This window comes from Macrotis lagotis, chromosome 1 (assembly GCF_037893015.1).
Source record: "Macrotis lagotis isolate mMagLag1 chromosome 1, bilby.v1.9.chrom.fasta, whole genome shotgun sequence".
Taxonomy (NCBI): domain Eukaryota; kingdom Metazoa; phylum Chordata; class Mammalia; order Peramelemorphia; family Peramelidae; genus Macrotis; species Macrotis lagotis.
The window spans coordinates 656068344-656090252 of NC_133658.1; the positions used below are offsets into that span (position 1 = coordinate 656068344).

General features: G+C 34.6%; 1 protein-coding gene across 9 annotated transcripts in view; it reads left to right on the forward strand.

The window, feature by feature from the left end:
* DNAH7 (dynein axonemal heavy chain 7) overlaps positions 1 to 21909 on the forward strand; it is a 271696-nt gene that overhangs the window by 39400 nt on the left and 210387 nt on the right. For all 9 annotated transcript variants that reach the window (XM_074215444.1, XM_074215439.1, XM_074215442.1 and 6 more), the window contains 3 exons: positions 625 to 765; positions 3073 to 3285; positions 11555 to 11664. In XM_074215444.1, coding sequence (XP_074071545.1) covers positions 625 to 765; positions 3073 to 3285; positions 11555 to 11664 — 464 coding nt within the window. The remainder of the gene's footprint in view (positions 1 to 624; positions 766 to 3072; positions 3286 to 11554; positions 11665 to 21909) is intronic.

A 21909-nucleotide genomic window follows, 5' to 3' on the forward strand; every position in this document is an offset into this window, starting at 1 on the left:
TCATCATCAAAAGGATAGTTTTGATGACTGTCACATATTAAGTTAGCTGTCAATTTAGGATATTATATCTGGTGCCATTTTTTGGTTAAGGATTATTCTTTGGTAGAAAATATACCAGGTTCATGATTCTAATTGGGGCAATGGCCCACTTAAAACCTGAGGGTTATGATATGTAATTTCTTTAATAAAATATATTTCAAAATCCCCAAGTAAAGCAATCCACAAGGAGACTTAATAGTGCAACGAAGTTCCTTTGCATTTCAAGAGTTCCTCTTCAGAGTCTTGGAGCTTTCTTTATATATATGCCTCACTTATAGAGTCCATAACTGGATTGGGAAGTGGGGTGGAGCAGAGAGGAGGTAGTCAGGTGTTGAATTAATTTGAGCAAAATATTGTATTCAGATTGGTAATGCCATTAGAAAAGCATCAATACATTACTATTCTTGATATCTTTGATAGGAATAAGTTTTATTTGTGAAATTAAATTGCATGGTACCTTCAGAAATAGTGTTTTTTTTAAGTTTTCACACTGTTTAGTGTATTAATATTTAGTATTTTTTATTAAACAATTATTCAAATAGATTACAACATGATTGAAATGTAGTGTTTTCTTTTTTTCCTCAGGTAATTAGACAAGCAATTGCTGCCTACCCCCAAAATGAACGTATTAATTGGGTAAGGGAATGGCCAGGACAAACGGTTCTTTGTGTGTCTCAGATCTTTTGGACATCTGAAGTACAAGAATCTATTCAGGGTGGGCTTCAGGTAACTACTCTTAATTTCATGTAAAAAAGTAATTAGATAAATGGACATATCTGTGGGGGACAAGCATAAACAGTACAAGTCAGTGGGGAGGTATCTGCAGATTCTACAAGATAAACCATAATGAGTAGTGATAGTAATGTGCTGGTGGATAGTAATGGTGTGGAGGAGAAGAGAAGCCTGCAAAGAGAATTCTGGCCTTGATGGCCTCCCCCTGTTTAGGTTGACTTTGTCAGTGACTGTTTATCTTTTAATCAGTCATGTAAATCTGGATATTGCCCATCAATTGGGGCTATCTAGTATAAATCATGGAGTTTAAAAATAATTTGTAACAGTGTATAGTAATAACTATAATAGAATCAAATTTTTATAATAGGAATATATCCCCTGGGAGGCAGTGAGGTATTAATGGGATAAAGAACTGTCATTGCTGCCAGGGGTTCAAATTCCTGCCTTTAATATAAACTATACTGGGTGGAGGGGAGGGGTGTTTCATAATGCAATTCTGGAGTCAGAAAGACCTGAGTTCAGTCCAGCCTCAGACATTTCTTAGCTTTGTGACTTTGGGGAGGATCAAATGAGATTATATTTGATGGTTCCTGGTCCATGGTGGGAGTTACATAAATGCTAGCTGTCATTTTCACTATGACTTAGAGCCTTAGAGAAGGGTATGATCAACTTGGCTATGGGAAACAAGTATAATAAGTCATTATTAATAAAAAATAATCTATGGAGCAAGTGTCCCTCCTGGATGTCCCTTATCCTAGTGAAATAATTTTGCCTATCCTCCTCACCCTCTTACAAGATAGTATTGAGATGGATTCCTATCTGGATAAGAGGGTGTGGCTGAATTCCCACTCCCCCTACATGGCTAGCTGCTCTCCTTACACTGTGCCCTGGAAAAACTGCTCTTTGATTTGAGCCCCTTTCCTTACCTTACCTCCCTAAGGCTCTAGAACTACAAAGGCTGCAGACTTTATGGCCAAGTCAAGTCAACAAGCATTAAGCATTAATTAAGGCACCACTTCCAATGATGTGGCATGGTGATGGACTGCTGTGACACAATAAAAAGAGAAGAACTAAGCTGGCATTAGCATTAAAAATTGCAGCAGTCTCTAAGCAAAGGCATCCCAAGATCAGAATCACAGAATACTAGAGCTAGAAATCTGAGAGAAATTTCACTTTACAGCTAAAGCAGCTACAAAAAGCATTTATGGACCAGACCCTGTGCTAAGCCCTGGTGTGTTTATGATTCTGTTTTCTGGATTTAGGTTGTATAAATATGGTTTAAGTAAGAGGGAAAGCTCTGGACTCAGAAAACTCAGATATGAATTGATTTCTGAGACTTAATAATTGTATAATCTTGGCAGGTCACCTCTGTGTTCTTTTTAGTTGCTTTATCTGTAAAGAGAAAATATTGGACTGAATTTTCTCTCAGATTTCTAGCTCTAATATTCTGAAATTCTGATCCTGGGATGCATTTGCTTTAGAGTGCCGTAATTTTTATTGTTAATGCCATCTTAGTTCTTCTCTTTTTATTGTGTCACAGCAGTCTATCACCATGCCATATAAGTGGAAATGGTGCATTAGAAAGCCTTTGGAGCTTGTCTTTTTTTCTTATACTACTGTTGACTCTCCTTGACTTGTTATGCTTATAATAATTTTAAATGTCTTTCAAGAATAACTCGGTTCCTTGATTCTGTATTCATATAACAAACTTTTGATGAGTAGTGTTTTGGTTCATGACACGGTATTGTGGTGCAAGTCATTTTAGTGCTACTTGAGTGCTATGGGTCATTTTTCCCAAGGCCTGACATTAGAATGAGATGGTCATTAAGGTTTAGGTCAGTAGAAATAAGAAAGAAGATTCTAAGGTTTTTATGAGCCCAAGAAAATACAGGGCACTTCGATCCTTTCCATCATTACTTTATTTAGTATTTCTACAAGATCAATTCAATAATAATAATAATAATAATAATTTGTTTTGCATTATATAGAATAAATGAATAGAATGTTTACTGAATAGTTTTAAGTGTACAGAATTTGTATGTTAGTGGTATGATAGCTGGGGCAATGGTGTTTGAGTCTAAAAGACTTGAATTTGAATCCTGCTGTAGATGCTTGCTCTCTTTACCATCATGGTCAAGCCAGTTAATCATTTTTAACTTCAGTAACCTTATCTGTAAAATGGGGATAGGAACATCTACCTCAGGAGGTAAAACACTATATAAAGTTATATTATCATTAGTTATCATTATTATTAATTTCAAGAATTGTCATATTATATTGAATAACTGTGTTATCTTTCAGGCTCTTGAGAATTACCTAAATCAGAATTCTAGACAGATTGATGACATTGTCACCTTAGTTCGTGGGAAACTGTCTAAGCAGAATCGAGTGACTCTCGGAGCATTGGTGGTGCTGGATGTCCATGCTAGAGATGTTCTTGCAACTCTTGTGAAAAAAAAGGTCTCTGATGAGGCTGACTTTGAGTGGTTAAGTCAGCTTCGATACTACTGGATTGTAAGTAATATCAATGAACTCATTATAAAGTAATTTTAGTTATTAGATTTTCAATTTATGCTTGCCTGCTGACACAGATAATAGTTTTACTAATATAGATAGTTTTGCTGATGATAGAATATACCCAACCAATCATTTGGCAGAGTGCAGATCGAAGTAACCAATAGCTATATATAATACAAAATTTTAAAATAAAAATTATTCTTTTAATTGCAGTTACCTGCCATTTGTGCTTGCTGAATCTACAGAATTAGAATTAGGCCGACCTGAAATTGAATTTTACAAGTTCTAAGGATATCCCAATGGTTTTAAGTGCAGTTTTAAAATATCTTATATTTTTGTGACATCTGGAGCCACATGGGAACTCCAGACAGGGTATATACACTACCCTAGGTTCTAGGTAATTTTTGAGTCTGTATCAGGAGACACAATAGTTCAAAGTAAAGATATTGAATGAAAAGGTTATAGTTAAACAATAGAAATAACCAAGGGGCATGGCATATGCTTGTGATCCTAGCTGCTAAGGAGATGAAGACTGTTACATACCTCCCTTAAGCAAAGGAGCTTTTGGCAGCGGTGGGTTATATCCAATAGGTGTACATACTAGATTCAGCATTAGTATGAAGAGATTTTGGGAGCAAGAGGTTAAAGGTTGCCTAAAAAGGAATGAAAGTACAGCCCAGTTTGGAAATGTAGTTGGTCAAAGTTCCTGTACTGATCAATAGTGGGATTGCCCATGAGTAGCCCCTTCCCTTCCAGTGTGGGCAAGATGGGGGAGATTCATTTTTTTTTTAAGAGAGAGCAACTGATAGAACATTTCTCACATAAGCCTAGGATAATCTCCTTGGTAATGTCATTAGGTTATTCCCACTGAGCTTGTTCTCTACAGCTCTCATAAGGTGTATATACTCTATTAAGTTGCTGCTCTTGAGACTTTGTAATCATTGCTAGATGCTGTTTGACTGGTCACTTGTCAGTGGTAAAACTTAGCCCTGTTACCAGTTTTTGTACTTCAGTTGGGAATTCTTAGCTGAGGTATTCCCATCTCCATAGGGGTAAGAATGGGCTCTACCATCTCTCTCTTCAATTAGAATCCAGAGGTTAAAGCTTCAATGCTCTCAGTGAAGGAAGGTGGCCAATTTTAGTCTTTGAATCTTATTGGTTTGGGAGCAATGTGTGAATTCGAAGATTCTGGCAGACTTAGGGTTAGCTAATTTTAAAGAGTGACCTCTCCAAAAAAATCCCCTGAATTTTACTCCTCTCTCAAGTTCTATTTGTCTCCTGTTCAAATCAAAGAGAGATTATGTGAGAATAGGAAAAAATCAAATGTTCCAATATTTCTTTATCAATCCTTTGTTCCAAATTATTTTTCTTTAATATGTATATGTTTTTAGCAAAACACTGGTAAGCATGTACTCCGTATTGCAATGTAAGCATAGGTAATAATAATAATAATAATAATAATAATAATAATAATAATAATAACCTTACATTTTCACATACATCATATATCATTTTTTCTCACAATATTATGACTCATTATTTTTATTCCTTAAAGGAAGATTCCTACAGATTTAAGGAGATGGTCATAATTTTTAAAGAAATTATTATATTCAAATTATTATTCAGTTATCTGTTAGGTTTGTCTGAAGGAGATATCCCACCCTGAGAATCATTAGCTTTACAAGAAATTAGTTGGTATGTTGATACCTTCTTTTAGTAGAAACAAGCAATGGCATATTGCACATATCCAGAGGAGTTCTCAAATAATATGTGTATTGTACAGTGATGAATTTTATCATAGGTCAAGATGTCTACTCTGGTTCTGGACAAGAAGTGAGTTGTGATCACAGGCTGCATAGTTATAGATTTCATGTTATCTATTTGTTACTCAATTTTGATAGGCCTAGTTCAAATTCTTTATTTCCAATGATTTATAATGATTATGTTGTGGAAAATATTTGCATGTAATTGGGGAAAAATAAAATATTAATAAGTAATTTTATCATTTCAGGAGTGAGAGTAAAAAGAATTCTTTCTTGCTATATTTGTATATATTATATATAATATATGTACACATTCACATATGGATACACACAGATGTATATTTAATATGTTTATATTATATATAGTCACTTGATTGTTTTAAATGTGATATACACATGTATCACATATATGTGTTATTCTTGTAGTTAAGTACATTAGAATGTTTGTCTTTATGGGTCTCAGATTTATTGTGCTCTAGAATAGTTGTGCATGCTGAAATGGATATTTACATAATGATAGGGACAGCTCATAGCTATATGCTAGAAAGAGCACTGAACATCAGAGAACTTGAAAAGTTATAAGTACAACATGAAAAGAGTTTTAAAAGGATAAAGCAAAATATAAGTTAAAAATCAAAAGTTTAAAAATACAATTAAAAGTTAAAAAAATTTGAAAGCCAAGATGGCCAATATATATATATATATATATATATATATATATATATATATATATATATATATATACACACACACACACATATATATATATATATATAAAATATGACTTTTCAGTTTCCTCATTTTTCAGAATGAGAAGAATAATAATGATAGTCTAGATCAAGGGTTCTTTATTGGGGATTCATAAACTTGTATTTGAAAATATTTTGATAACCATATTTCAATATAGTTGTTTTCTATATGCATTTAAAAACATTATTCTGAGAAGGGGTCCATAGGTGCTATCAGACACCATGACATAAAAATAAGATTAAGAACTCTATACTAGATCTTCAGTAAAATATCTCCTAGTTCTAAAAAGCATTAATTTTGTGAAAACCAAAACCAAAACACCTCTAGCACTGGATCGTGACCAACTACTACGATCCAAAAGAGATCAACAGTTTTAAAAAACCAGATAGTCCATGGCTGCTGAGATTGTGCCAGGCCATCAAAAGACAGTCATTGCCATCAACGTGCAATTTATCTTTAAATTACTACCTGCTCACACAGTGGGGAGAGAAAGGAAAAATGATAGTGGGGTAGTAAAGTTGTTGTGAAGCTCAAATAAAAAACTGCCCTCATTGTTCTAATGACATTATGTGAGACTGATTTATTTGCAAATTGTGATGTTTCCACAGGGTCAACTCTATACTGGACCCTTCCATCTCCCACCACCCTTTCCCCTAATTCTTGCTTTATAGCTATCATTGCCTTCTCTTTTATAATTCCTATTCATTCCTCCTCTAATTTTGTTGGAACTGATGAATCCTGGCTATAATCAACATAGCTTCCCTAGTTATTTTTCTCCAGGTTATTCTCTTCTTCTGGACATAATTACCAATAATTAAAGACAAATATTGGTGACATTACTGCATACCAAAATAACTCCCCTTTTCATCCCTCAGTCAGTAACTTGGACAATGCTGTTATCTCTTGTCACTTTTTTGGTTTTTCCAGATAGAAAAACTAGAGTGGAAGACCTTGATTTTTGACAATAATTCCCTGAAAAAGTGACCTACAGAATTAGCTGTGTTTTTAATGAAGAACTTTCCTTCCCCCCCCCCTTTCCTACCCTCTCCACTAGTCTTCCTTTTTCTTACCTTTTATAAAGTGGATGTCTCCACTTTGCCCTGGCTCAAAGTGTAAAGGCTATTCACCTACTCCGATGACTTGTTGCATTTAATGGTTTAGTTTGATTTGTCCTTCCTTAGGTAACATTGTTACATCTGTTTCCCAAAGACACAACATATTCATGCTTAATTTAGTGAGGATATATAATTGTCTTAGCCATTGCAAGCTCTTTAGCCTCTTGGTCTTGCAAGTAAAAGGGATTATAGACATATACCACTAATGGTATAATTGATAGGTAATTATATTGATAACTAATTGATAACTGTCAAAGCACTTCAGAAGGCATATAAAAGCCAGAAAAGCAAGAAGAAACAGCTCCTCCACCTCCTGGGAGCATAGAAAAATATTTTTCACTATATATTCTTGGAGTATCTGTCCCTATAAAAACTGTTTAAGAACTTTTACCTCCAAGAAACATACTATTTAAGAATCTTTGCCTGCCAGAAACTTTTAATTTCCCTGACCAAGGTGATCTTCCTCATATTCTACTTTTCTGAGAATTTGTCCCCCTGAACACCCTCTACATCACAGAAGACCTCTCCATTGGCTGAAATAGCAAACATTCTTTAGGCATTCAGGGTTACTTTTAAAAAAATTAATATTTTATTTTTCCCCAATTACATGCAAAAACAATTTTAACATTCATTTAATTTTTTGAGTTCCAAATTCTCTCCCTTCTTCCTTTTCCTCCCCCAATTTAAAAGGCAAGCAATTTATATATATATATATATATATATATATATATATATATATATATGTAGAGAGAGAGAGAGAGCATACATGAGCAGTCATGTAGAACATTCTCATATTAGTCATGTTGTGAAAGAAAATATAGAAAAATCTCCTCACCCCTCAGAATAAAGAAAGTAGGAAAAAAGTATTCTTCAATCTGTATTCCCTTAATTGTTGTCTTTGGATATGGATAGCATTTTTCACTGTAAGTACTTCAGAATTATCTTGTATCATTGTAGTGCTGAGAACAGAATTGCTAATTTGTGTAATGTTCTCCTGTTTCTACTCACTTCACCTTGTATCAGTTCATGTAAGCCTTTCCTGGTTTTTATGAGAACCTTCTGCTTGTCATTTTTCATAGCATGATAGTACTTCATCAAAATCATGTACAATAACTTGTTCAGTCATTCCTCAATTGATGAAATTCCCCTCAGTTTCTAATTATTTGCCACCACTAAAAGAACTACAACTACTATAAATATTTTTGTACATTTTCTATTTTTTTATGTTTTTGGGATACAAACCTAGAACTTGGTCAAAGGGTGTGTATGTTTTTACATATCTCTTTATATATCTATTTGGGCATAGTTCCAAATTGCTCCACAGAATAGTTGAATCCATATACAATTTCACCAATAGTACATTACCATCCCATTTTTACCATATCCCCTCCAACACTGTCATTTTCCTTTTCTGTCATCCTAGCCAGTCTTCTAGGATGGTAACTCAGTTATTTTAATTTACATTTCGCTAATCAATAATGATTTAGAGTATTTTTTCATAGGACTACAGATGATTATTTCATTTGAAAACTACCTGATCATTTCCTTTGACCATTTGCCAATTGAGAAATGATTTTTATTTCAATAAATTTGACTCAATTCTCTATAAATTTGAGAAATGTCTCTTTATCAGAGACGCTGTAAAATTTTTTTCATAGTTATGATTACTATGTATTTCTCTCCATCTATTTTCTTCCTGCTTATTCTTCTCTCTCCTCTTTTTCTTTCCCTCTCCCTTTCTTCTTTCTCTCTGTCCATTCTCAAAAGTGTATTGCTTCTCACTTTTACCTCCCCAAGTTGTCCTCCCTTCTCTCAGCATGCCCTCCCCATCCCCTTTGCCTTCTACTTTCCTATATGTTTAAGATAGATTTCTTTACCCAAATGAGTGTGTGTATTATTCCTCTTTGAACAAATTCTGATGAAAGTAAGGTTCACATTTTCTTTTATTTTTTCATTCTTTTGATTTTTTTCTTTGTCTTAGAAAGTCATTCACTTCCACTTGCCTAATTCTAATTTTTAAGGAATTATTTTTTTCAGTGAACTTTTATATCCTTTTCCCTTTGGCCTATTCTTCAGTGAATTTTTGTGTCTCTCTTTTGTATTTAACCATGGGCCCATTTTGTCTTTTAAAAACGTTATTTTCTTCAGTACTTTTGTGCCTCCTTTACTAAACTATTGACTTCTTTTTCATAATTTTCTAGCATCACTTCCATGTCTTTTGCCAAATTTTCCTCTCTCTCTCTCTCTCTCTCTCTCTCTCTCTCTCACTTGATTTTAAAAATCCTTTTTGAACTCTTCCGTGGCCTGAGACCAAATCATATTTTTTGAGGATTTGGATGTAACATGTTTTGGCAAGGCAATGGGGTTAAGTGACTTGCCTAAGGTCATACATATAGGTAATTATTAAATGTCTGAGGCCAGATTTGAACTCATCCTCCTGACTCCAGGGCCATTGCTCTATCCACTGTACCACCTAGCTACCCTGGAAGTTTTGACTTTGTTGTCATCTTCTGAGTTTGTGTTTTGATCTTCTCTGTCATTATAGTAACTTTATACACAGTCAGTCTTTTTCCTTCTGTTTGCTCATTTCTTCCAGTCAATTTTTTTTTTTATTTTTAACTCTGTGCTGAAATGGTGCTCTACATCTGGAGTGGAAGGGGCACTCTCCTAAGCTTTAGGTTTTTTGTGCAGGTGCTTTCAGAAATAATTCTGGGGACCTATAAGTTTTCATTTTTCCATCACGGTATGATTCAGGGAGAGGTGTATTTACTACTCTCCTGGGCTTACGCTCTGGTCTCTGACTGTAAGCACTCTGCCCTGAAAGTTTGACCAGGGTCCTAGCTCCCCTGTGGCCACAAATTCTAGTGTGCTAGTACTCCTCATCCTCATCCTGGGACTGAGACTGAGACCCTGGGACTGAGTCCTGGGACTGTAACCTAGATCCAAGTATGGGCAGTTCAGCAGGGTCATGAGCAGGTGCCAGTAAAGGGGACCACTAAAATCTCTTTCTGATCAGTAGTCTGACTCTTTTATATTTGTGAGCCGAGAGATTCAGAATCCACCGCTGTTGTTCCCAATTTGGTTGCCCCCCCCCCCCCAAGCTTGACCTGGTTTGCTGGACTGTGGCCTGAGCTAGACTGTGCTCTATTCTCACACAAGGGCAACACAACCTTTGCTGTCAGTCTTCCAAGTTGTCTTGGTCTGGAAAAAATTTGTTTCTTCCTATCCTTTTGTGGATTCTGCCACTCCAAAAAAGCTCTCTTCTCTTTAGGAAAATTCAAGAATTTGACTTTAGTTTCAATTATACAGCTATCCTCCTCCTTTCCTTTATTATTTCTAGGATATTATTCCACTCCTCAATCTCTGGGTCAGAATAATTATGATTTTCAGTCTTCAACTTGAAATTTCTTGATTTACTTTTTTCAGAGAAGCTTTGATTTGCTTTGTTTTGCCTTTTCTGTTTCCTGTTTCCAATTTTTTTTGTTGCTGTTTTTTAAAAAATCACTTAGTTGTCCTGGATCCTTTGAAGTGGTAAAAATTATTCCTTTCATTTCTTCAATGGAGGAGAGACAGACATTTTGTAGATAACAGTCACTTAGTGGTGTGGAAAGATAAACTTGGCATACCCATTCCACATCACCCTTTCCCTTTCCATACAGATTGACAGTCCTGTTTTCCTAAACTACTTGAATGTTCCATATCTCACATTCTTAAGATCTTTGTAGCATTTTATTACCTTTCAACAGCTTTATAGCCACACTGTACTTCTTTTTCTCTTTTCTTGGTCTCTTTATTTGGTTTACCAATTTGTTTCACCTACACTGACCTTTACTACTTTACTGTATTTTGTCTAATTTAACTTATCTTATTTACCTAACTTAGTTAAGTGCTTTCTTTTCCTTCTCTTTGATTCCTTCTCTTCAAATCCTTACTATTTAATCCCTTTCTTCCTTAAGAATGAGCCCTTCAGGTCAGCTAGGTGGCTCAGTGGATAGAGCACCTGCCCTGGAGTCAGGAGGACCTGAGTTCAAATAGGGCCTCAAACACTTAATAATTGCCTAGCTGTATGACCTTGGGCAAGTTACTTAACCCTATTACCTTAATAAATAAAATTTAAAAAAAAAGAATGAACCCTTTTCCTCCTATAAACTCACAGTTTTATCAGGTAATTGTACTTTATTTGAGGAGACTATGATTTAAATCACAGGATAAATAAGGTTATAAAAATATGTTCACAATAAACATACTCTAGTTTTAAACAATAAATGACTTAGAAAACTTTCCTCTCAAAGATACTTATAATATTCCACTTTCTATATCTTGCAACCCCATAAGTTGTTTATAATGATTGTCATAATAATAGAATTTGGGAGCTGGGGGATAATATATGTAGTCCAGCCCTTATTTTACAAACATGAAAATCAAGGTCTAGACAAAGAAAACTGGTTTTCCCAAGTCATATAGATAATTTTTGACCAAACTAGGATTACAACTGAAGTTTTTTAACTATAAGTTTAGTGTTCTTTTCAAAATACTGCTTCCTGAAAGTCTAAAGAAAAGTTTAAATTGGGATTTTCATTTGACATGTCAGATTCTACTTTTATATTCTATTGCTTCTGTTTATTTGCTTGATCCTAGGAGGACCACTTGGAAACAAAGATGATCAATGCTGGTTTACGATATGGATATGAATACCTGGGTAATACTCCTCGTTTGGTTATTACTCCACTTACAGATAGATGCTACAGGTAACTATTAATTTGTAAAACTATTGAAACTAAATTTTTCTATTGAAATAATTAGGATAGATTTTTAGATTATGGACTGCTAACAAAAGTACAAATCAGTTTTTTTATAAGGCTTATTTTGTCTTATGATGAATACATGACAATTTGTCTTTTCTTGGAGTGTTTAGGATTTGAGTTTTGAGTCATTAAGACCAATTTATTTTGAATACTGATATTCTTTAAGAGGAGGATTCAATTTATATATATTCTTTATTATATTGAACTTTGATATAATATATGTGTTCCTGCCAGTTAAGTGTGAACTGAAATTTTGTCTGTTAAACTCTGTTTTTGCATTGACCTATGAAAGATTAGGAATTTCAGCCTCATGTTTTTTTTAACTTTTGTTGCAGTCCTTTATCTGTCCTTGTCACCATAGAGATTTTGCTCTGATAGCATTCCTGCTTTTACTATTCTTACCATATTACTGCTGTTCTCAATGTTGGGTACAACCCAGGACCTCTAATTTTATGCAAAGTCTCTGATTCTGGAATTCATACCAGGTACCTTCTTAATAATGTAGTTTTTCCCCAGAAATGCCCTCTGCTCCAGACCCAAACCTAGTCTCATCTGTTTGGGCAGACTTTCTGGACAAGACAGAACAATGAGAATGTTCTACCTGTTGAAATGTTGAGTATCTTTACCTCTCAGTTTCTTTTTCTCTGGTGTGGAACTGAAATTGAAGTCCAGGAAAAGAAACGAATTTCAATGTAAGAATTGAAAACTTTGAAGTCTTTTGGTCATGGAATGAGGACAGAGAAGAAGAGAGTGAGTAATCATTTTCAAAGGGCCTTCTTTAGGCCTTGGATAAAATTGAATTATAAATAAAGTGAATAAAGGGGCAGCTAGGTGGTGCAGTGGATAGAGCACCAGCTCTGGAGTCAGGAGTACCTGAGTTCAAATCCAGCCTCAGACACTAAATAATTGCCTAGCTGTGTGGCCTTGGGCAAGTCACTTAACTCCATTGCCTTAAATAAATATTTTTTTTTAAAAAAAGTGAATATATTCTCTGCAAGAAAAATAATTGCACCTTTAGAAAATAGCAACTTGGGGTGGCTAGGTGGCGTAGTGGATAAAGCACTGGCTTTGGAGTCAGGAGTACCTGGGTTCAAATCTGGTCTCAGACACTTAATAATTACCTAGCTGTGTGGCCTTGGGCAAGCCACTTAACCCCATTTGCCTTGCAAAAACCTTAAAAAAAATAGGAACTTGAAGTTCTTGGGGAATTTTGTTGACTTATATGTCCTCCCCATGCTGATTCTTTCCCTCTGTATGTGTTGTTGGCAAAGATTTATTACTCTGCTCCCACCAGATAAGAGTCTCCAGCTTTGGTTCTAGAGCTTTGTGAGTAATTTTGGGAGACAGATCTCATAGCAGGTTTTTAGGGATGCTTCTGAGCCTGGGTTTATAGATAACTACTCAGTCAATAATGTTCTACAGAATGAGTTTCTATATCTTTGGGAAAATAAGGTCTGGGCAAAATTTCATTGTTTTAGGGTATGCCCAGGAGGAATTTCTTTTACCAGTATTGATCAACACCTCTTTTTTTTTCTTTTTGCACTAGAGTAGTAAAGAATTGCTAGGAGTATTGAGATATTAAATAATACATTTGGCCCTTGCTAACTTTTAGCCTTATTTGTTGTCAGAAATATTACTACAAAATCTTACTCCAGAATGTCAGTGACTAGTCAGGGCAGCTAGGTGGCACAGTAGATAAAGCACTGGCCCTGGAGTCAGGAGTACCTGAGTTCAAATCCAGCCTCAGACACTTTGTAATTACCTAGCTGCGTGACCTTGGGCAAGCCACTTACCCCCACTGCCTTGCAAAACAAAAACAAAACAAAAACCAAAACAGAATGTCAGTGACTTCATCATCTCATCAATGTTGATATTATCTCCAAAAATAAATATCCCAATTCATCTACTTTCCTGTGCATCACATGTTCAAGTCTTTTCCTGGGTTGGCTTTAGGAAGGTAGTGGAGGGTAGGTGAGAGGTTTCACCTAACATGCTGGGGACCTTTTTCAGATTGTCTTCCTTTTTCCTTTTTCTCATATCAGAACACTGTGTGTGTGTGGGGGGGGATGTAGACCAATCAATGGTTATTCCATATGACAACATACCAAACTTTTTTCACCTACATATTCCTTTGATTGTACTCTTTGCCTTGTATCTTTCCCATGCCCATCATAAAATCTTTGTTGTTCTTTGGATGAACTTCATCTTCATGTCTTTAAGTACCATAGTGTTTTATGGCTCAGTGTCATACAACATCACAGAAAGAATATTGGCATTAAAAAGATGGACATTTGTTTTCAGGAAGAAATTTGAGATCATTAAAATAATTTTGTATGTAATTCCCAAGAGGCATTCTTGCTCATTCTTCTCATGTTCAATTCTGGTCCTCACTCATTGGTTTTTTTTTTCATTGTCTAAGATGTTTTTAGATTGAATCCTGTCTCCTTTTTTTTTGAAATCTACTAGTTCTATACTAAGATGGTCTGGAGCCCCTGTTTTAACATAGGCTAGATTTTCTAGGAGTCCCCTAATGGTAGAATTGGATTAGTTTCCTATATTTAACCTTATCTATTCAAGGTTTCAGAAATAATTCCCTTATTATCAGTTAGACCATCTAAGTTATATAGGACCTATTTAAGATATATAAGGTAACTTCTATATTAGCCTTTTGTTAATATACATTGAAAATATATTATTATGTATATCATTTACAGTAATAGGTAATATAAATGGACATTCTCAGTGATTATTTTTAATTCTTGGTATTTGCTTTACCATGATGAAACATTGGAAGTGTAAGAGGTAGCAGACTCTATCCTGGAAAGTTTTAGATATGGTCCTGGCAATAAATTGAGTCTGCTCATCAAATATTAGCCTATTTAAGCTCAATGACTGAATTCTTTGGTGATGACAAAAAAAGAAATATAACAAAAAAAATACAAAATGACCTGCTATTCTCTATTTGCTTCTATCATGCCAGTGGCTGAAAACAGACAAAGGAGTAAAGAATCACATAGACTTTCTATAAATATTTACTTAATGGCTAGTATTCTAAATATTTTTCTAATCTTTAATCAATGGCCAGTGAGTGAATATACTATTAAATTAACTGCATGTTACTTGATAATGTCTTGATATTCTCTCTAAATCAAAACTAGAAGATAGAATGAAAGAACATTTAAATAGAAGGATGACACAGTTGTTAATTTTGGAGAGGCAAAAGAAGAGTTTATGAAATTGTTATTTATTGTTCATCATAGGGGCAACATTTACTCATATATATAGGATGATATCAAGGTGATGCTTGATTTTCTTGTGCTCAGGTGTCCATAATAACATGTTAAGAATTGATCACCATGAAAATAATTATGGCTTATGTAAAAGATCTATTGCAAAAGATTAGTAGGTAGAGAAATTCTGCACATTATTTGAAAATAGCCTCTAAATTAAATCAGTTGATAAATAAAAATCAAATAATTTGGAAGACTTTTATAAATTGGTGAAGAATAAATGAATACAATTAGGAGAACAATTTATTCAATAACAGCAATGCTCTTAAAAACATCTTTGAAAACTGTAAGAACAATGATCAATACAATGATCATTAATAGTTACAGAGAACCAATCATGAAATATATTATCTACCTCCTGATAGAGAATATAGGTTTAGGAGGCAAAAAATGAAACATATATTTTTGTATACAGACAATCTGTGTTGGAGAATTTGTTTGTTTACCTATGCTTTTTCTTCTCTCTCTGGAGAGAAAATATATATTTATTTTCATTAAAAAAATTTTAAAATAGAAGAGGTGTTATATAGAATGTTGTATACAGTTTTAAATTATGTTACTCTATTATTAGTTTTATTTCATTGTTTTGCTTTGTTCTATGAGACCTCTCTTGTAATATGTAATGTTATTACATGGGATAATTTTTAATTTCTATAATACAAAATTAAAACATATTAATAAAACTTTTAAAATTAAATAAGTTGATATTTGGTGACTTAGATTTGTTCTGCTTGACTCCATCAATAATGAAAAGATATGTTTGAAAATAAGTTTCAGAAGTAAGGAAAGATTTGATCTCGATATTCCATTGATTATCCAGAAACTTCTTGCTTAAATATCATGAATTCTTCATTCAAAAAGAGAACTGAAAAGGGCTGGATTAAAAAAATATGAAAATGAAATTTACTACATTTTAGTAGACAGGAAATGACTCCTAATGCTGTAAGAGTCATTCTTGAATTTGACTATGTAGTCCACTGACTTTTCAGGGCTAAGATCCAAATTAATACAAATATAATACTTTAGAAGAATAAATTAAAATGAAAAAGATGGCATGAAAATAAAGCAAATATAATTTCTGACCTATTGAAAAGAGTTACTGATGCTAAAAAAATAGAAAATGAATTGAAGAAGGGCTAGTAACATTGATTAAAATGGCATTGAAAATTCTTCATAGTCTGACCCCTTCCTAATTTCCCAGTCTTCTTAAATTTTATTCACTTCTTACAAACTATGTGATCCAGCTACACTAGTCTATTTACCTTTCCCTAAAACAAAACTACACCTACCAACTTTGCGATTTTGCTCAGGAGTGGCTAGGTGGCGTAGTGGATAAAGCACTGGCCTTGGAGTCAGGAGTACCTGGATTCAAATCTGGTCTCAGACACTTAATAATTACCTAGCTGTGTGGCCTTAGGCAAGCCACTTAACCCCATTTGCCTTGCAAAAACCTAAAAAAAAAATGTTCCCTTTCTTCCACTTTTTAATTTCCTAAACTTCCTTTAAGACATTTCAAGTTCCACTTTCTGCAGGGGTTCTTTCTTACCCTCCTTCCCAACTGCTAATGCCTTCCCCCTTTAGATCACTTTAATCTACTCTGTATATATTTTCTAGGTTCCAAATTATTTACATGATCCTCCCCATTGGAATATACTCTCCTTGAGAGTAAGGACAATTTATTGACTTATTTTGTATCTCCAATATTTAACATAATGTCCTATATATAGTAAGTATTAAATAAACATTTGCTTGCTTACTGATTATAAAAAAAAGTTCAACTGATAGAAATCAGTTCCCATAAAGAAACCAAATGAGCCTCAAACATGCTTTAGTTAGCAAATATAGATCCCTTGTGAAGTAGAGATATAACAAAGATAGTCCTAGTTTAGAATATAAATCTGTTTGTAACTCTTACAAAAAAAGTATGGTAGAAGTTTATGAATAGTATAGAAGTAGTGGAAGAAAATAGTTTATAGAAAATTTGAGAAAAAATTCAATTAAAATCATTCTGGTGACATAAGGATGAAACAGGAAGAACAACATATAAAAGAAAGAAAAGGTCTATACTTCTTTAAAAAGCAATTACAAGAGTGGCAGCTAGGTGGCATAGTGGATAAAGCACCGGCCCTGGAGTCAGGAGCACCTGGGTTCAAATCCAGTCTCAGACACTTACCTAGCTGTGTGGCCTTGGGCAAGCCACTTAACCCCATTTGCCTTGCAAAAAACCTAAAAAAAATTACAAAATCTTTTAAACTTCATCACAAGCCTGTATGTGCATATAGAAGAAATGGAACTGGTGATAAAGAGAAGAAAACTGGGAAAGGAAATAGCCTGAACAAAAGAAACACAAAGAAGTCCTCTGTTGGAGAAGACTCCATTTTGAGATTAAGAAATCGATACTCAAGCAAAGGAAGATATTAAAGCTTGGAAAAAAACTGGAACTTTATTCTGAATGAAAAAAAGCACTCAAGAACACCAAACACTATTGACTTGATTGCCTATTTTCCCTTTTTTTTTAATCTATGTTTATAAGGATTAACACATGAATCAAGAGTAAAGGAAGAATACAACTGGATCTTGGTCACCCTATAGCTTGCTCCTCCCTTTTAGATGAATGAGGTTGGTGGGTGCAGTGAGCAGGTGGTAGAAGGTGCCACTTACCCTGGGCTAACTGGTGGAGCTATGGTGATCCAACTTGAGTTGAAAAGATTGAGGAATTTGAGTGGACTGAAAGCCATGATTAAGGAGTGTAATAGAGTAATCAAAGAAACTGCTGCCACCTTAAATTACAATAAGGAAGTCATAGTGACCAATACAGTGCTGCTCAGACCACATCAGAAGTACTATTTTCAGTCTTAGGCACTAAAATTTAGCAAGTTGTGGACAGTTAGGTGGCACAATGGATAGAGCACCAGGCCTGAAGTCAGGAAGACTCACCATTATGAATTCAAATCTGGTTCAGACACTAGATGTGTGACCTGGGGCAAGTTGCTTACCCTCTTTGCCTCAGTTTTTTTATCTGTAAAATGAATTAGTGAAGGAAATGACACTTCAGCAATTCTTTTTTTTTAGATTTTTTTTTCAAGGCAGTGGAGTTAAGTGGCTTGCCCAAGGCCACATGGCTAGATAATGAAGTGTCTGAGGTCGGATTTGAACCCAGGTACTCCTGACTCCAAGGCCGGTGCTCTATTCACTGTGCCACCTAGCCGCCCCCACTTAAGCAATTCTTCCAAAAAAACAAAAAGCAAACAAAAAACAAATGGGATCACAAAGAGTCAAACCTGACTGAAATGACTAAGCAACAAAAGTTAAATTTCAGAAGAAGACATCACACAATTTAGGAAAAGCAATCATAAGCTGAAGAGAGTCCAGAAGCAGGCAGCCATAATGGTTAAGGTCTGTACAAATGTGCAGATCAGTTGAAAGAACTGGGTGTGTTGAGATTGAAGCAGAGAAAACTTAGAAGGAAGAGTTGGCAACTAGTATGTGGAAGAGGGGTTAGGTTTGTTCTGTTTGACTCCATCATTGAGTATAGAGGAAAATTTAGACTTGAGGTAAGGAAAATTGCCTTCATATTGAAGGTATTCTAATGCGGGAATGGTTGCTTTGGGAAATAGTAGATTCTCCTCAATGTAGCTATTTGCACAAATCTGTGATGATGGGGGGGGTGAAGCTAAGATGATGGCAGGAGTACATTCTCTCCTAGGTGTTCTCTCAGAAATACTTCAAAAACCTTAAAATTATGACTCTAAGTTTTTTGAGACACAGAAGCCACAGAAAGATCCAGTGAGGCAATTCTCCAGCCCAAAGTAACTGGGAAAATAGTGGGAAGCTCTGTTCCATGGGGTTGGAGGAATGGCAGTGTACTGGACCAAATAAATACACAATAAAACAATATCAAAAGAATGAAAAACTAGAAGAAAATGTGAAATATCTCATTGAAAAAAAACTGACCTGAAAAACATATCCAGGAAAGATAATTTAAAAATTATTGGGCTACTTGAAAGTCATGATCAGGAAAAGAGCCTTGACTTCATTTTTAGAGAATTTCTATAGGAAAATTGCCCTGATATCCTAGAAGAAGAGAGTAAAATAGAAATTGAGAAAATCCACCGATCGCCTACTGAAAGAGATAAAAAACCAACCCCCAGGAATATTATAACCAAGCTCTCAAACTCCCAAGTAAAGAGAAAATATTACAAGCAACCAGAAGAACACAATTCAGATATCATGGAGCTGCAGTCAGGATCACACAGGACTTAGCAGCATTTATATATATATATATATATATATATATATATATATATATATATATATATATATATATTTTAAATTTATTTTTATTAGATATTATTTGTGTTTTACATTTTTCCCCCAATCTTGTTTCCCTCTCCCCTCCCCCCCCCACAGAAAGCACTCTGTCAGTCTTTACTTTGTTTCCATGTTGTACCGTGTTCCAAATTGGGTGTGATGAAAGAGAAATCATATCCCTAAAGAGAAGAGAAGTCTAAGAGGTAACAAGATCAGACAATAAGCTATCTGGGTTTTTTTTCTAAATTAAAGGGAATAGTCCTCGCACTTTGTTCAAACTCCACAGCTCCTTATCTGGATACAGATGGTACTCTCCTTTGCAGACAGCCCAAAATTGTTCCTGATTGTTGCACTGATGGAATGAGCAAGTCCTTCAAGATTGAACATCACTCCCATGTTGCTGTTAGGGTGTACAGTGTTTTTCTGGTTTAACAGCATTTATATTAAGAGCTCATAGGGTTTGGAGGTAGGTAGGAGAATATTTTATAGATGAGGCACAGGAGAGAGCTGAATTTGAAGATATAATATATTGTAAAAATGGAGCGAATGGGTGAAAGGGAAATGTACTGGAAGTAAGAGAAAGGAGAGGTATAATTGGCTAGAATATTTCATATAAAAGATATTTCATGTAGCTTTTGCAATGGTATGGAATGGCAATGGAATGGAATGGGCAAGGTGAGGGAATGAGGGAGCCTTCATTCTCATTGGAAATGGCTCAGAGAGGAAATAGTACACACACTCAATAGGGTATAGAAGAAAAAGGAGAGAAGGTGATGGGGGAGGGAAGGCAATGTGATGGAATTATGTTCTTCTGGCTGCTTGTAATAATTTCTTTTTGACTTGGGAGTTCAAGAACTTGGCTATAATATTCCTGGGGGTTGATTTTTGGGGGGATCTCTTTCAGTAGGAGATTGGTAGATTCTCTCAATTTCTATTTTACCCTCTGCTTCTAGGATATCAGGGCAATTTTCCTGTAGGAGAGGATAGTTAGATATAACACATTTTCTTTTTTCCTTTTTGCAAGGCTCTGGGATTGGGTGGCCTGACTGGGACTTTGGGGCTGGGTGGTTGCTGGGTTTCTGGGGTAGAATGTAGGCTTGGGGCCTCTTGGCCCCAGGACTGGTGCTCTGTCTGCTGTGCCACACAGCTGCCCTGCAGCACATTTTTGAAGAGGGACAGAATGAAAGATAGAGAAAATATGATAGATGGTAGTGGGGAGGAATGGATGAAGGGAATTACAATTAGCAACAGCAACTGTGTAAAAATATGGAAGTAACTTCTCTGATGGACTTATGATAAAGAATGTGATCCACCGGAGACAGAGCTGATGGTATCAGAACACAGACTGAAACACATTTTTTTCTCTTTTACTTTATTTCTCATGAAGTTTTATATTTTTGTGGGGGTGGGGATATTCTGTTTACTCTTAAACAAGAATATCTTAGTAATGTGTAAATAAATTAAATAAAATTTTTTTAAAAATGATGTTCTAGATCAAATTTTAACTGTGGTTCAATAAAAAATAAATTGATTTAAACCCCCAATTAAATACCAAATTAGAAATTCTAAAAATTAAAGGAGAAATTAATAAAATTGAAAGCAAGAAAACTATTGAATTAATAAATAAAACCAAGAGCTGGTTTTATGAAAAAAAATCAATAAAATTGATAGACCTCTGCTCAATTTGATTAAAAAAAGACAGAAGAAAACCAATTGCTAGTATCATAAATGAAAAAGGTGAACTTATTACCAATAAGGAAGAAATTAAAGTAATAATTCAGAATTATTTTGCCCAACTCTATGCCAATAAATTTGACAATCTAAGTGAAATGGACGAATATTTACAAAAATATGTTGCCCAGGTTACATGAAGAGGAAATTAAAAACTTAAATAACCCTATCTCAGAAAAAGAAATTCAACAAGCCATTATTGAACTCCCTAAGGAAAAAACTACAGTGCCACATGGATTCACAAGTGAATTTTATCAAACATTTAAGGAACAATTGGCTCCAATTCTATGTAAACTCTTTGGAAAAATAGCTGAAGATGGAACTCTGCCTAACTCTTTCTATGATAACAATATGGTGCTGATACTTAAACCAGGAAGAGTTAAAACAGAGAAAGAAGATTATAGACATATCTCCCTGATGAATATAGATGCAAAAATCTTAAAGAAAATCCTGGCAAAACGATTATAACAAGTTATCACTAGGATAATACATTATGATCAAATAGACTTTATCCCAGGAATGCAGAGTTGGTTCAATATTAGGAAAACTATACTATCAGAAATCATACGATCATATCAATAGATGCTGAAAAAGCTTTTGATAAAATACAGCACCCATTCCTACTAAAAAACATTAGAGAGTGTAGGAATAGATTTTTTACTTAGAATAATAAGCAGTATCTATCTGAAACCATCAACAAGCATTATATGCAATGGGGATAGGCTTGGGGCATTACCAATAAAATCAGGGGTGAAACAAGGATGCCCATTATCACCACTACTATTCAATATTGTATTAGAAATGTTAGCCTCAGCAATAAGAGAAGAAAAAGAAATTGAAGGAATTAGAATAGGGA